The 13,094-nt window shown below is 40.6% G+C and overlaps 1 protein-coding gene across 8 annotated transcripts in view; it reads right to left on the bottom strand.

Annotated features, from left to right (window-relative positions):
* Nucleotides 1-13,094, bottom strand: part of dnm1a (dynamin 1a) — a 49,648-nt gene that overhangs the window by 30,791 nt on the left and 5,763 nt on the right. For all 8 annotated transcript variants that reach the window (XM_085463819.1, XM_085463816.1, XM_085463815.1 and 5 more), the window contains exons 2-9: nt 7,020-7,093; nt 5,541-5,690; nt 5,213-5,416; nt 4,963-5,061; nt 3,792-3,952; nt 3,543-3,685; nt 3,289-3,424; nt 1,087-1,154 (exon numbers count right to left, since the gene is read on the bottom strand). In XM_085463819.1, coding sequence (XP_085319945.1) covers nt 1,087-1,154; nt 3,289-3,424; nt 3,543-3,685; nt 3,792-3,952; nt 4,963-5,061; nt 5,213-5,416; nt 5,541-5,690; nt 7,020-7,093 — 1,035 coding nt within the window. The remainder of the gene's footprint in view (nt 1-1,086; nt 1,155-3,288; nt 3,425-3,542; nt 3,686-3,791; nt 3,953-4,962; nt 5,062-5,212; nt 5,417-5,540; nt 5,691-7,019; nt 7,094-13,094) is intronic.

Here is a 13,094-nt window from a genome sequence, read left to right as displayed (position 1 = left end):
GCAAAGACTTTTTAAAAAATAGTTTCAAACTAAAAACAATTTAACTAAAAGAACTGTAACTTGTCATCTTGATAAAAATAATAATTTTCTTTACTATTTATTAGCTTTTTATAATAAAACAATCAATTTGAAAATTCAAGGATAACAACAATAATTTTACTATATAATTTCAATTAAAGAGCTTGTTTATATTGGTGGATTATACAGTAACCAGTACTGTTATTTAGGGCTGCTGTGGAATTAACCTTAAAGTTAGTGGTGGTTTAATAAAACTGTTAAGCAGTGTATGTGCAGTAATCCACATTTAAACAAATTGATTTTTTGTATTATCCTGTTTAGTCTACATGTTATCTTACTCTTTTTTTTATAAGTGTTTGTTGCACATAATTATTGTGTTTTGCTCAGCTCTCCTTATTTTAAAACATACTCAAACCAGAAGCATGATTTTCTTACACCAAAATGTGAAGAGCAACTCTTTTTTATCTTGCTTTTACATCCTGGTAAACATCTATCTGGTATTTTAAAGACACATACATGAACGAAGTAGAAACCAGAAGGGATAGAAATCCGAAATATTTTGGCACTAATGGAAATATATTAAATATGATTTCTTTGCACAGCTCATTTATGTTTTATAAATATAAATATATATATATATATAAACCCACAAGTTTTGCCATATACCGTAGTTTGATTTTGACAAACAAAACTCTAAATCAAAGCTTAGCCGAATTTTTGGGGTGAAATAAAATAGACAGTAAACATGCACATCATCAGGAAGAGGGAACAAGAACATCCCAGAAATAAGGTACAGAGATGAAAAGCCCTTTTATCAGCATGAATGTGCAACCACATAAAAAACGAGGGTACCCAGCAGTCAGCAGCTGCGTCTGTTCCCAAACAACCCTGTGCTGAAGTATATTGTATAACCTTAGTGTGCAGCAGAGCCCTCAATTTGTGTTACTGCTGTCTTGGATTAGCAAGGAGGGTAGTTGCAGGTTAGATGTGACTGAGACAAAGAGATGGGAGGTGAAGCAGAGAAAGAAGAGAGGGAAGGGTGGAGGGTGAGCTGGAAGGCGGACGTGCCTGATGCCATGAATGTTCTTGATAGCGTAGCTGATTTCCTTGCGGAGTTCTTTCTCGTCAAACTCCATCTGAAAGGCAGACAGAGAAAGGAAGATGTTGTCAAACATGCACATGCAGACTTTGTATTCTCCCTAACTCAGCGCTCGCTTTCATGTCACTTTGTTGACTATTCCTGCGACATCTGTTTTTAATATATTTGTCCAAGTATCTCCATGATATTTACTGCGATGCCACATTCTCCCCTGCTTTTACTCAAAATTTAATATTTTCTCTGAAGCGTGCACCATAAGCAAATAAAACATAATGATGAATTGACTTCTAGCTACTCGCTGCGGCTTCTAATGTATCTGGCAGGCTTTGAGGGTTTTCTGTGTTTTGAGTAAGTTTTCTGGTTAGGAAGCAACCTGCTCTTTTTTTTTTTTACCTCAGGGGAAACCAACACTGCATTTTTATTTATTTTTTTGCAACTTGGTCACAGACAGTAAGTTTTATATCCTCAAAGGGAGGGCGAGAGAGGACAGGGAAGAAAAGCGGGGAAGAGAAAGGACGGGCATATTGTGAGAGAAAATGAACCAGACCAGAGGGAGCAAGCAAAGACCTCGAGGATTAATACAAGGTGGAAGGCGGACAGAGAAGGCAAGGGGAGGCTTTAAAAGTGGATGGAAATGGTGATGGGGTGAGAGAAACAGTGTGAGAGGTAAGGTGGGAGACGTCCGGGCGAAGAAGCTCAGGCACTTCCTTTTGGCGAGGAAAGCAGGACAATGAAGGGGAGAAATGTCATGATTTAAAGAGACTGAGAGAAACTTGACTTTAGGACCTTTTTTCTGTCGACAGTGTCTAAAATACAGACACAGAGTTATTACAAAGACAGTTCATCCAAAAACGAACTAGACTGTTTTGGAGTGAGCTGTCCATGTTTGGAGATCCAACTAAGAGCCACTTGCTTTTTGTTACATAGAGGGTTTTTTTTAGCAATGCATCTTTTGATAAATCATGACCCAGTGAGGAGACCTACTTTTCTTTCCCCCTAACAAACTTAATTTGCCGAACAAATGAAATATGCAGCTGACTAACATTACTGCTAATCCAAAGTTATTTATTTGATTTACAGACTTGAGCCACTCTTCATTTGTTTAGATTTAGCTTACAAGGAGATAGACTTTCTTGTATTTTTTTAAAGTAGTCTTGAGTTTTCCAGGCTTTCTGAAGGTCTTCCACAGTTTTTCTTTGGCTGCTTTTTCAGTCCAGTCCTGACCCAGTCCCAGGGCCATTTTCAGAAGAATGTTTTTTGTTTGTTGAGCTGCTTAACACTGACCTATTCAAGCACACATAATTAGTTCCCATGTCTAAAAACTTGTCATATCTCAGCATTGTGTGCAGTGTGGCTTAAAAAAATATGAGGGAACTGGACAAGTGGAGTCTATCAGCTGATGAACAGAATCTAAAAGTCACATCCTTAAGAAATAGGGGGGGGAAAATCAAGTGAAGACATGACACAGGATGGCGAGGACCTACAGCCATCTCTAAAACACAGAAGAGACTCTGAACCTGCTGTAGTTGCATTTAAGCCATCAATTTGATTCTGGTCAAAACTGATCGAATTATAAATGCAGGAAAGTAAAGTCAGATTTTGATTGAGTGGCTAATTTTTCAGCATGACAATGATCCAAAACACACTGCCAATACAGTAAAAGCATACCTGGATAGAAAAACACACAATGAAACACTGTCAGCCATGGATTGGGCTCCCAGAGCCTGGACCATAACATTATTGAAGCAGTGTAGGGTCAACATCCACAGAGCTTTTAATGTCCTTCAAGAAGCCTGAGTATGAATCCTGAATACTATAAGAAATTATAAGAACTCTTACCTTCATTTCCGATTGTTTTTAGATCATAAAGGTGATCATACCAAATATTGAATTTCTAATATGATCATTAGAATTGGAGAAATTCCCTTGTTTTGCCTTATATACTGTATTTCTATGTATGTTTGCCCATGTTTTAAAACAAAGCCCTGAACCTATTTCCCATTTTCCTAGCATCACACACACACAAAAAGAGGTGCGGCTCAAGACTTTTGAACAGCACTGGATTTACACTGTACAATAACAAGTACAATATAATCGAAAGGTTTCTAAGACACCAAACTGCCATATAAACCCTTCGCATAACTTCCTGACATCTCAAAACCGACACACACCTTGACCAGTTCAAAGGGGAAGCGTTCATGGAAGATGCGATTGATCCTGGCACCACCCGACAGCTCGGCCGTGTCGATCTGGTCCCCAGAGCCCTCTATGCATTTTTCAAAATCCACCGAGAACTGCTGCACCATCCTACAGGAAAAGGTGCAGATGTTAACATTTCTGTGTGTGTGTGTGTGTGTGTGTGTGTGTGTGTGTGTGTGTGTGTGTGTGTGTGTGTATGTGTGTGTGTGTGTGCGCTTTGTCTCACTGCAGGAGAGCCTTGGTTTTGCGAGACGGATCATCAGGTCTGAAGTTCTTGTACTCCTCCACCTCCTTTTCGATGGACAGAAGCTGACTCTGCAGCTTGGCCCGCAGATTCGGCAGGGTGTCCCGGATGTGGTTGGTCAGTTGCTGTGCAGGTCAAAGGTCAGAATATCAGAATAAGGTCACTAGAAAACTGAAATAGTGTTTTGGGAATACATAGGAATGGGCTCACTACATTCACATGTTTACACACCTGATTGAGGACTTTCTGGAGGTAGGGAGTTCCCATGCGGTCAGCCAGGTGTCTGTATGCCGGGTGGGAGAGAAAGAACTTCCTCTCGGCAGCCATTGCAGCATTAATGTCCTTCTTTCCATCTATGTCCTTCTGGCTTCTATTCACCACACCAATGTAACCTGGACAAGCAGACAGAGAGCTCCACACTCACAGTAAACCCTAAAACACTGACAGATTTAGAGAAAACCATCCAACTCCTTTGATCGTTTCCTGACAGACTTGAAACGGGTATTGTAATTTGTCTGGAAGATAATACAGACTTGTGTTAGAGCAACACTGAACTTTTCTGGGTTTTTATTTTCTACCCATGTCCTCAGGTCTGAACAGCCCCTCCAAGGACCCAACTGTTTCACATGTGTTTAATAATGTTAAACCACATTTTAAGAGACCTCAGACCTCAACTTAAAAGAATATAGACAGGAGAAGAGAAAAGGGGGAAGAGGGATTTGCATAAAACCAGAAAGAGAGAAAGAATTCCTGGATGCGTTTCTTCTTTTAAGGCGTAGAGAGACAAAAAAAAAAAAAGAAGTGCGGCGAAATAACCAGGAGAGGTTAGGTCAAAAGGATCCTGTTTCACCTCCAGTTAAGCTTCCTCATGCATCACTCAGTTAAAAGCTGTTTCATGCTCTATAACTAAGGCAACTGGGAGCCAGCAGCCTTGTAAATGTGCATATCCACAGCGTTAGAGAGACGGGGAGAAAAAGAAGGGAGAGGGGGGAAAAGTATAGAAAAAACAAAGGAAATGGAAAATATTCCAAAGCACATGCCTGGGTTTTAACCAAGTGCAAATGGAAAAGAAAAGCACCACATCAGCACATTGCAATAAAGGGCAGCTCACAAATTACATGCGAGTTATTTTCCAAGACAGTGTTTTTGCTTTTTTCTCTTTGCCCCTTCCCCTGCTTTTCCTTCCAGCTCTTCCTCTCTTTCACCCCTTTGTCTGTCTTTTGATTTCTTACACGCTCTCCCACATCCTTTGGCCCTGTTTCTGTTCTTCGTTGCAGATGTTGGAAGCACTGAAAAGCTCTGAGTTACCACAAGGGGGAAACAGTGCGTCGTTGCGACCGACCTGAAGGAGACAGAAAAGGTGCTACTTTTTGTGTGAGCGTGCTGTCGAGGTATTACGCACCTCTCCTGAGTGGAAGCAGCTTATTCTCCAAGATGTCTTTAGCATCGGTCCCCTCATCCATCAGGTCCAGCTTGGTGATCACACCGATGGTCCTTAAACCTGACCCAGTCACGCAAATTTACCAACAGTATTTCATTATGTGCATCTGTATAAAAATAACTAGGATGATACAAAGAGCAATTATAAATGAAACATCATTTCAAAGACTTATAAAACTCCTATTAGCTTCTTTACATGTGTGTAAACTCACCCTGAGGGTCGACCTCTTTGGCAATCTTTAAAGCGTCGGAGTTGGCCAGGTCAGAGTTGGCCGGGGAGACGGCCAGCATCAGACAGTTCTCCTTGGTGACAAACTGCATTAACATGTCTCTTATCTGAAATTCAATGTCAGCAGGCTGGTCACCCACCGGCACCTTGGTCATCCCCGGCAGGTCCACAAGTGTCAGGTTCAGCACTGTGAGGGTAAAAAAGAAAAGAAAGAAGAGAAAACACAAAGCCAATTCAAAACTAAACTTATTGATGCTCTACACACAGATTAAATCTTCAGTGTGTGTGGAATAAAACTGCGTCAGCCTCACCGTGCGGAGAGTAAACACGCAGGTTGATGGGCACAGGGGAGATTCCCTTGTTGGCTCCAGTCGCGCGATCCGTCTCCGCCTCGATCTCCTGCCGGACCTCATCAAAATCTGTAAACTTTTTACCCTTACAGTGCAGGAACTCGGCGAATTCTGGAAGAAACGGCAAAAAAGTGAGACACGAATGAAAGTAATGTGACAGAATATCAGAAGATCCGGTGAGGTGAACAGCAAAGACGGTAAACAGAGAGTTGAATCAAACCCTTTTAACATGATTTTTGTTCATGGGAAATTAAAGGTTTTGAATGTCGATCATAGTGAACGACGCTCAGCTGCAAAGTGATGTGTCCTTGGATGAGACTTAAGACAGATAAAAACTGTTAGATAACTCAGTTAGAGCTTGATTCATGAAGTAACGGTTGCTGCGACCACGTATTGATTTTAGATTAACGCAAAGTAATTTATGATTCGCACCATGACTACGCTGTGAGAAAACACTCTCTGCTAGATCCTGAATCAATGTAACAACGTGTAACTATGGTAACGGGAGGATGATGTCATCGCAAGTCTATAGAGAGAATGGCAAATGTGCACGGATGGTTTTCCTCTGAGGATAGGGGGACTTATTAGACTCCAGGAGGAGCCAGGGTTGGGTGGGTGATGGGAGAGTGGGTTAAAAGCTGTCTACTTTCCCAAGTGTTGTGTCTTTCCAGGAAGGCTCAGCAACAAATAATAAAATGACAGGGGATGTTATAACAGCTACATTTCAAACAAATAAAAATAAATAAATAAAGGCCAAGAACGTGATGAGAGGAGACGGAAGGTTTGGCCAAGAATGAAGCTCCTGTGTCTGAAGAGAATGAAGAGGGATGTGGATGTGGCAGCCTTTGGAATAGAAGTAAAATATTAAAGGCAGCTGGACTCTCTGTTGACACAAAGATGTTAAATGTAAATCTGTGAAGTGAACTAAGATGCAGTTCATTCAACTACATGCTGACTTTAGGAAATCGAGACGCACTTAAAAGGACAGAAGTAAGTGAAAACCTTCCTTTTAGTCTTAAATGAAATAGACTGTGCCAGATGACAGACTTTGACACATTTGTAAAATACTTGTCTTTTCTTGTTTTTATGACAGGTCGTGTAATAAATTCATTAAACACTGTATTATGTTTATACCTTTTACTTATTTCAAAGCATTAGACACAAGAAAACTAGTGCAATCACCGTTACAGTAGCTCTCCGGCTTTTTCAGCGTCACTGGTTAATAAGAATAAACAGACTCAAATCAGCCATCTTTACCACATGTATTCAGAGTGATGCACAGTTCCCAATAAAATGTCAAGACAGATTTCAAGATGTCAAGATTTCTGTACAAATAGAACAGCTGTCTGATCAGCTGTAGATATCAAATATGATTAGCCAGTCAGTGAAGCAGTCAAGATAAACCATTATGCAATTTCAAAGGAATTTGGTGAGCTTTACCGGTGGACGAGTTCATCAGCTGCAGGACCAGAGGACGGCGGGTCACAATGCCAGAGCCACGGGGAAGAAAATCCCTGCAACACAACAGATGGATGGCAGAGATGATGGTCAGTGAAAACAACCACAATGCTGCAGGGCTACAATAACAAAGTACAGTTACTGTGCCATCCTCATAATTTACTCCAAATATAAAAAGCAAACAAATCCATTCAGAAAAATGAAAGGTTGTGTCATCAATGATGTGACAGCAGCAGGAGAAAAGAACAGAGAAGAGTCAGTGAATGAAAATAACGAGGCCACCAGGCCACTTAGCTGTTTTCTACAGGGATCAGTTTTGGGAGTGCATTCAATACAGCAGGAAATAAGCAATAAAATAGCAACAAAATACAGGTCAAGCTTCAGTTGATCCATCACTGATACATGTTGAATTATGTCTCAAATTAAAAACTCTTTCATTACCAGTTAGACCCTGTTCTAACTTTTAAATTAGTCGTATGAAATAAACGAAAATAGATTCAAACTGACATCTTCATGTTCCTCGTTTTGCCCTTCAGCAGGTCACTAAACCTGAGAGACAGCAAATCGTCATGTTGAATAAAATGAAGTAATTTAAATTCAATTCAATTCATTCAGTTTACAGCTTGTAAGAACAGTCTTCGGAATGTGATGGCAATGAGCAGCGAGCAGGTATTAAGTGAAAATTGAGTCAAATCAAGTTTCTTTGCTTTTAATAAAACAGCTGCATAATGTGAGAAAGAATATGCTAACTGGAGTGTGCACACGCTCATTAGCTGTGATTAGTGGCCCTTGTATAGTCCAAAGATGACTGCCTCGAGTGTGATGACCAAACCCTAAATAAGGAGCGAAGACGGCTGGTTCGTTTATGTTTATGCCATACTACAGCCACAGACAGAAAAATTGCTCATTGGCTAATGCCTTTTGATTGACTAGTTGTGAACAAGCAGACGTCCTGGGTTTTTTTTTTTACCACATGTGATCGTCCATTCTGAAACAAGGTATGATCAAGATTTACAAAACAGATTTAATGTTTTATTCAGTATGACCCCAAATGAGTGAGTGACTCCATAAAGTCTGCAGCAAGTTGTTTACAGAGGTTAAGACAGAGTCATTTTCCCATAGATCTCTATAGGATGGGAAGACTTTTTATTGCAACCACAGCTATTGCCATCTGGTGGCTTACAGACAGATTGCAGGTTTCCAAGAGTTGGATTACTATTCTGACCAATATTTAACAGTTGCCACTCACCACTTTATGATTCGTTGAATAGGCAGTGCCTTCATGGAACCGTTTAGAGTTTAGTTTTGTGTGTTTTGACGCTTTTAATTTTTTAAAGAATCAGTATATTTTAACCAAAAACCACCGAAACATGACTAATGAACATCACAGCTAAATCACGTGAAGGGTGACAAATTAAGAATGAAACAGGTGTTTGATATGCTTATTTCTGCTGCTTATTTCTGATTATTGAATTGAGGTATTAACTGTATGTGTCCATGCAAATGAATGTGTTCTGCATACAGCTACTGACACTGATTGTGTGTGTCTGAGCTGTAAAGCAGCTCATCCAGATGCCTGCCTGTCGGACAGCTATGCTTTCCATTGCACAATATCTCTTTTTTCCTGGAGCTATTCAGATGCAGCATCAGCGTCAGCTCACCTCTTATCTTACACCCTGTGCCCCTCAGCTGATGTGACACCAATTTCTCAGCGATGCGAGGTTTTCCAGTTTTCTCTCCAACAGTTTCAAGTGAACCTTACTTGCAGTCACCTCAGCTTAATGACACAAATGCAATCAAGCTACAAAACGTTTTCAATTTGCACAATGCAAAGACAAACTGTTCAGTATCTGATGAGAGAGCTCAACACTGGGAAACTGAATGTAACATTCATAAGAAATAGATGAGGTCTCTGTTTGAACCTGAGGCAAAGCCTGAGGCAGCTCGGAGTCATGAGATGAGAGTTAATCAGGTCTGAGCTGTGTTCTCTGACGAATTCACCGATCTGATGTGAAAGTTGGTGAGCACAGTGGGAAGTCTGTCAAAAAGCACATAAGGATGTTACACTGAGATATCATTAGTCTGATCTGTCTGTGCTTAAACTGCTGTAAGTATCTGCCTACCAGCACCTTTAAGCTCAATAATGAACATTTCCCTGTTAATTGTTCTTCTTGTTCTCTTCTTATGACTTGGAACTGGCCAAGAAGCACAACAGCATAATACTATAAGAGAACAAGCAAGAAATTGGTAGTAAGATACTCTCAAATTCATCCAAAAACTAAAAAAACCCCAGATAATACAGGATTTCTAACTTGAAGAAAGTGTCCCTTTCTGAAAGACTGAACCGTGTGATATAATCTCATAAATCCTAAAACTGCAGGTTGCTGAGTTGTGCAGATATTAATCCAGCACATCTCTTAGACCACGATCAGCAAGCTTTGACTATCAACGACTATCAACAAAGACGTGTGAAATCTGTTTGCTAATTAGCAACAGCTGCTACTCTGAACCCAGCAGCAGCAGAGCGCTTTATTCTGAGCGCTGTTTCAGAGCCAGCGCTCTTCTGTTGGTGCCTGTAGAACAAAGCAAACCAGATCTCTCATCATCCACTGTTTGTGTGTCTGTCCTTTCTTCTACCTGCCCAGCAGACAGATGGTCTTGACTGCGGGTCTTCCTCTCGCTCCACTCCCAAACACCCATATTTCCTCTGCATTGCCAAGGAAACGGTCATATCCCTGAAAACACCATCGACATCCTCATTTCTTAATTGCTCATCACCTAATGTCTTCTTCAGACAGGATGCCAGCTCCACCCACCCCCAACCCTCCTCAGATACATCCCCCACAGTGAGGTGAGGGACTGGAAACAGTCATGGTTGTGTGAGTGCCAGATGTTCTGAAATAATCACCACAGCACACTTTTAAAAAAAAGAAAAATGAACAAACAAAGCTGACACGAGATGATTTGTTTTAACGACACAAAGAGACGTACAGAGAAACACGCTGTCTGTATTTAGGTACATTAAATATCTTCTGCAAGCACTCACGCACAGTGTAAGTGCACTGAGCACTTTGAGTCCTAACCATTGTATCTGGGAAATACATTATTGGTAATATTCTTCATTTGCATAGATTGATGAATGGACCTGTCGAACAATCCGTGTGAGCAGTAGGCAGCAGGAAGACATACACCCTTACAATCATGTAAAGAAAGAAAGTACACCCTCATTCGACTCTAAGGTTTCTTGTATCAGGACATAATAAGAAAATCACCCGGTCCTTAGCAGGTTCTGAGATTACTTCAATAGAACCTGAACTGAACAACAACATATGCAATAAAAACACTGTGTCATTATCTAGTTAACAGAATCCAAGCCAAAACAAAGAAGCATTCCTGTGAAAAACTACATAAACACAATGATTCAAAAGCTTGCAGAACCATCGTTTCTTTATCACTTTATCAATCTCTCACATTGTTGTGCAGGAAGTTTGGCCATTGCAAATACTTGATTCTTTTCTCTTTTTTTAGCCATTCTGTTGGAGATTTTCTTGCTTGCTTGGGATCATCGTCCAGTTTCATCACCCAAGTTCAGCGTAGCTTTAGCTCTCAGACAGACGGCCTCACATCTGACCCTAAAATACTTTTGTAAAGCCAGGAGTTCATGGTCAATCCAGTGACTGCAAGGTGACCGGGTCCTGTGATCATCATCATCATCATGTCTCCACTGTGTTTGACAGCTTGTACGAAGTGGTTGTGCTGATGTGCTGTGTTTGCTTTTTGCCAAGCACAGTACTGTGCATTACAACTCCAAAGCTCTGCATTATGACCAAACATCTCCCCTCATAGGAGTCTTGTGGATTTTTCAGATGCAACGTTGCAAATCTAAGCTGTGCAGCCGTGTTCTTCTTAAAGATAAGAGGATTTTTCCTTCCTTCCAAACAAAACTTGTTCACTTTTTTCTAATTGTACTTTTATGTACTTTAAGATTTAACATGCAAACTGAGGCCTGAAGATCCTGAGAAGTCGCTGTTAGGGAGTTTACAGTTTCACGCTGACCTTGGAGGACATCCACTCCTGGAAGGACTGACAGCTGTCTTGAATGTTTTCCATTTGAATAATCCTTCTTGCTGTAGAATGATGGACATAAATTTGTTTGGAAATAGCCTTTTAACCATTCCGAGACTGATGGGCAGCAACGGCTGCTAATCATGTACATTTAATTATCAGCACCTAGCTGCTGTTTACCTTTTTAAATGAACGAATAAACAAAGAATTAAATAATATGTCAGTATTTTTATTCATCAGATGGTTTTTATTATGACCAAAACATTGGACTTGAAAGAAGCCGTGCTTTCTTATTAAATGACTGTATATGAAACTAATGTGTCGTGTTGGATGCATATGGCCATATGGCACTCACCCTTAATTGTTTCGTCAAGTGACTTTATGAAAAACACAAAATTAGCCCCCAGTATGTAGTGCTCTGCAGCAGTTCTAAATCTGCATTTCCCTCAGTCTCTATGTAGATATACTGTGTATATATCGCAGGATACCATAAAACCATCAAAACTAATCAGTTGTGAGCACAGTGAAAAGAGGAGGAAGGTGCTTGAGCATGTGTGAAGCATGTGTGTCTCCTGCAGCTGCAGCAACTCAAAGCAGATTAAACAAACTGATGTATTTTTAGGTTCCAAAACACTCAAAGAAAAGAACCTGATAGATTTGACTTTTGGAGGCACTCGGGCTAAGCCTCCATCACTTGATGTTGTGCACAAACACACAAAAACACGCCTACGCAGCTAGTAAGCGCCAGCTGCTGTGGAGTAGTGACTCACTGCTTTTTGTAATAAAGTCTACCCTCTCAGTGGTGTACAAATAAATGCCAGGACGAGTGCACACATGCACACAGACTGTTTTATTCCCTCGTGTAGACCTGACTGTTTTAATCAGTACAAAGAGCTCCACTTTAAAGAAATCTTACATAATAATTAAACAGTACGTCAACAACTACAGCCCCCAGGATGGAGTATTTGGTATTCACCCAGGATGGGTATGCCTTGTATATGTTTTAGATACTCTCTATAAGACACTGTAATATTCCCCACAACTCCAGCTCAGTATGCAGCTCTGTTGCTCTCAGCAAGTGCGTCACCTCACTTCCGATTCCCAGACACAGTCAGACACTGAGCCTCATCTAATCCCGTTCTAATGCGTGCAGCATTAGGAGTCCTGACAGCGGTGCACCAGCACAAACAGGCAATTTTCCCTCCCGGCAGCGTTTGTGTTTTGGCAGAAGGACACTGTTTTTACTGGTGAATAATGGACGCACACGTGCACACATATTCCCATAAACCACACTGGAAGGTGGAGCCAATGAAAGGGCGTTTGTTGGATATGTGGGCATCGAGATTAGACCGGAGCCAATGGGAGAATGTGTTGGAGGCGAGCTCCGGCCCAAACAGAGATTAGTGGTAATCCTCTGTAGCAGTATCAGAACGAATGATGTCCTCTCTTCTCTCTGTCTCTCTCCAACTGCTTCACCGCTCCTACTATGCCCACACTTTCTACTGTTTCTACACTTTAACTCGCTCTTTAAGGCATATTTAATTACTGCATTTAAGTCCCATAAATGCCTCATGATTTCCTTAGAAGTTTCCTTGAAACAACATTTTTTTATTTGGTACTAAATGGAGCTGAGGTATTGTTTCAGTTTGAATTTACTAAACACTATCTGTTTCCAGCTTCTCATCTGTGAGGATTTCCCACTTTTATTTGCTTTATCTGGAAGATTTATCAAACAAAATAAGACATTTTGACCAAACAATTAATCGGTTAATAAAAAACATGTCATGTAAAGTTGTAACTAATGAAAAAAATTATTCCGAAAGTCTTGTGTTGCTTCTTTATTTACCAATGTCTGAATAGAGTTTATTTTACCTAGCTAGTACTGTGCTGGACCCCAATTTTACTTCAGAACTGCCGTCATTCTTCATGGCAGAGATTCAGCGACTCTCTGGAAACATTCCTCAGAGATTTAGGTCCATATTGACATGATAG

Source organism: Copadichromis virginalis, linkage group LG7 (assembly GCF_057382275.1).
Source record: "Copadichromis virginalis isolate Kocher_CV1m ecotype Utaka linkage group LG7, C_Virginalis_male_GT1.1, whole genome shotgun sequence".
NCBI classification, from domain to species: domain Eukaryota; kingdom Metazoa; phylum Chordata; class Actinopteri; order Cichliformes; family Cichlidae; genus Copadichromis; species Copadichromis virginalis.
This window is presented reverse-complemented; position numbering and strand designations above follow the sequence as displayed.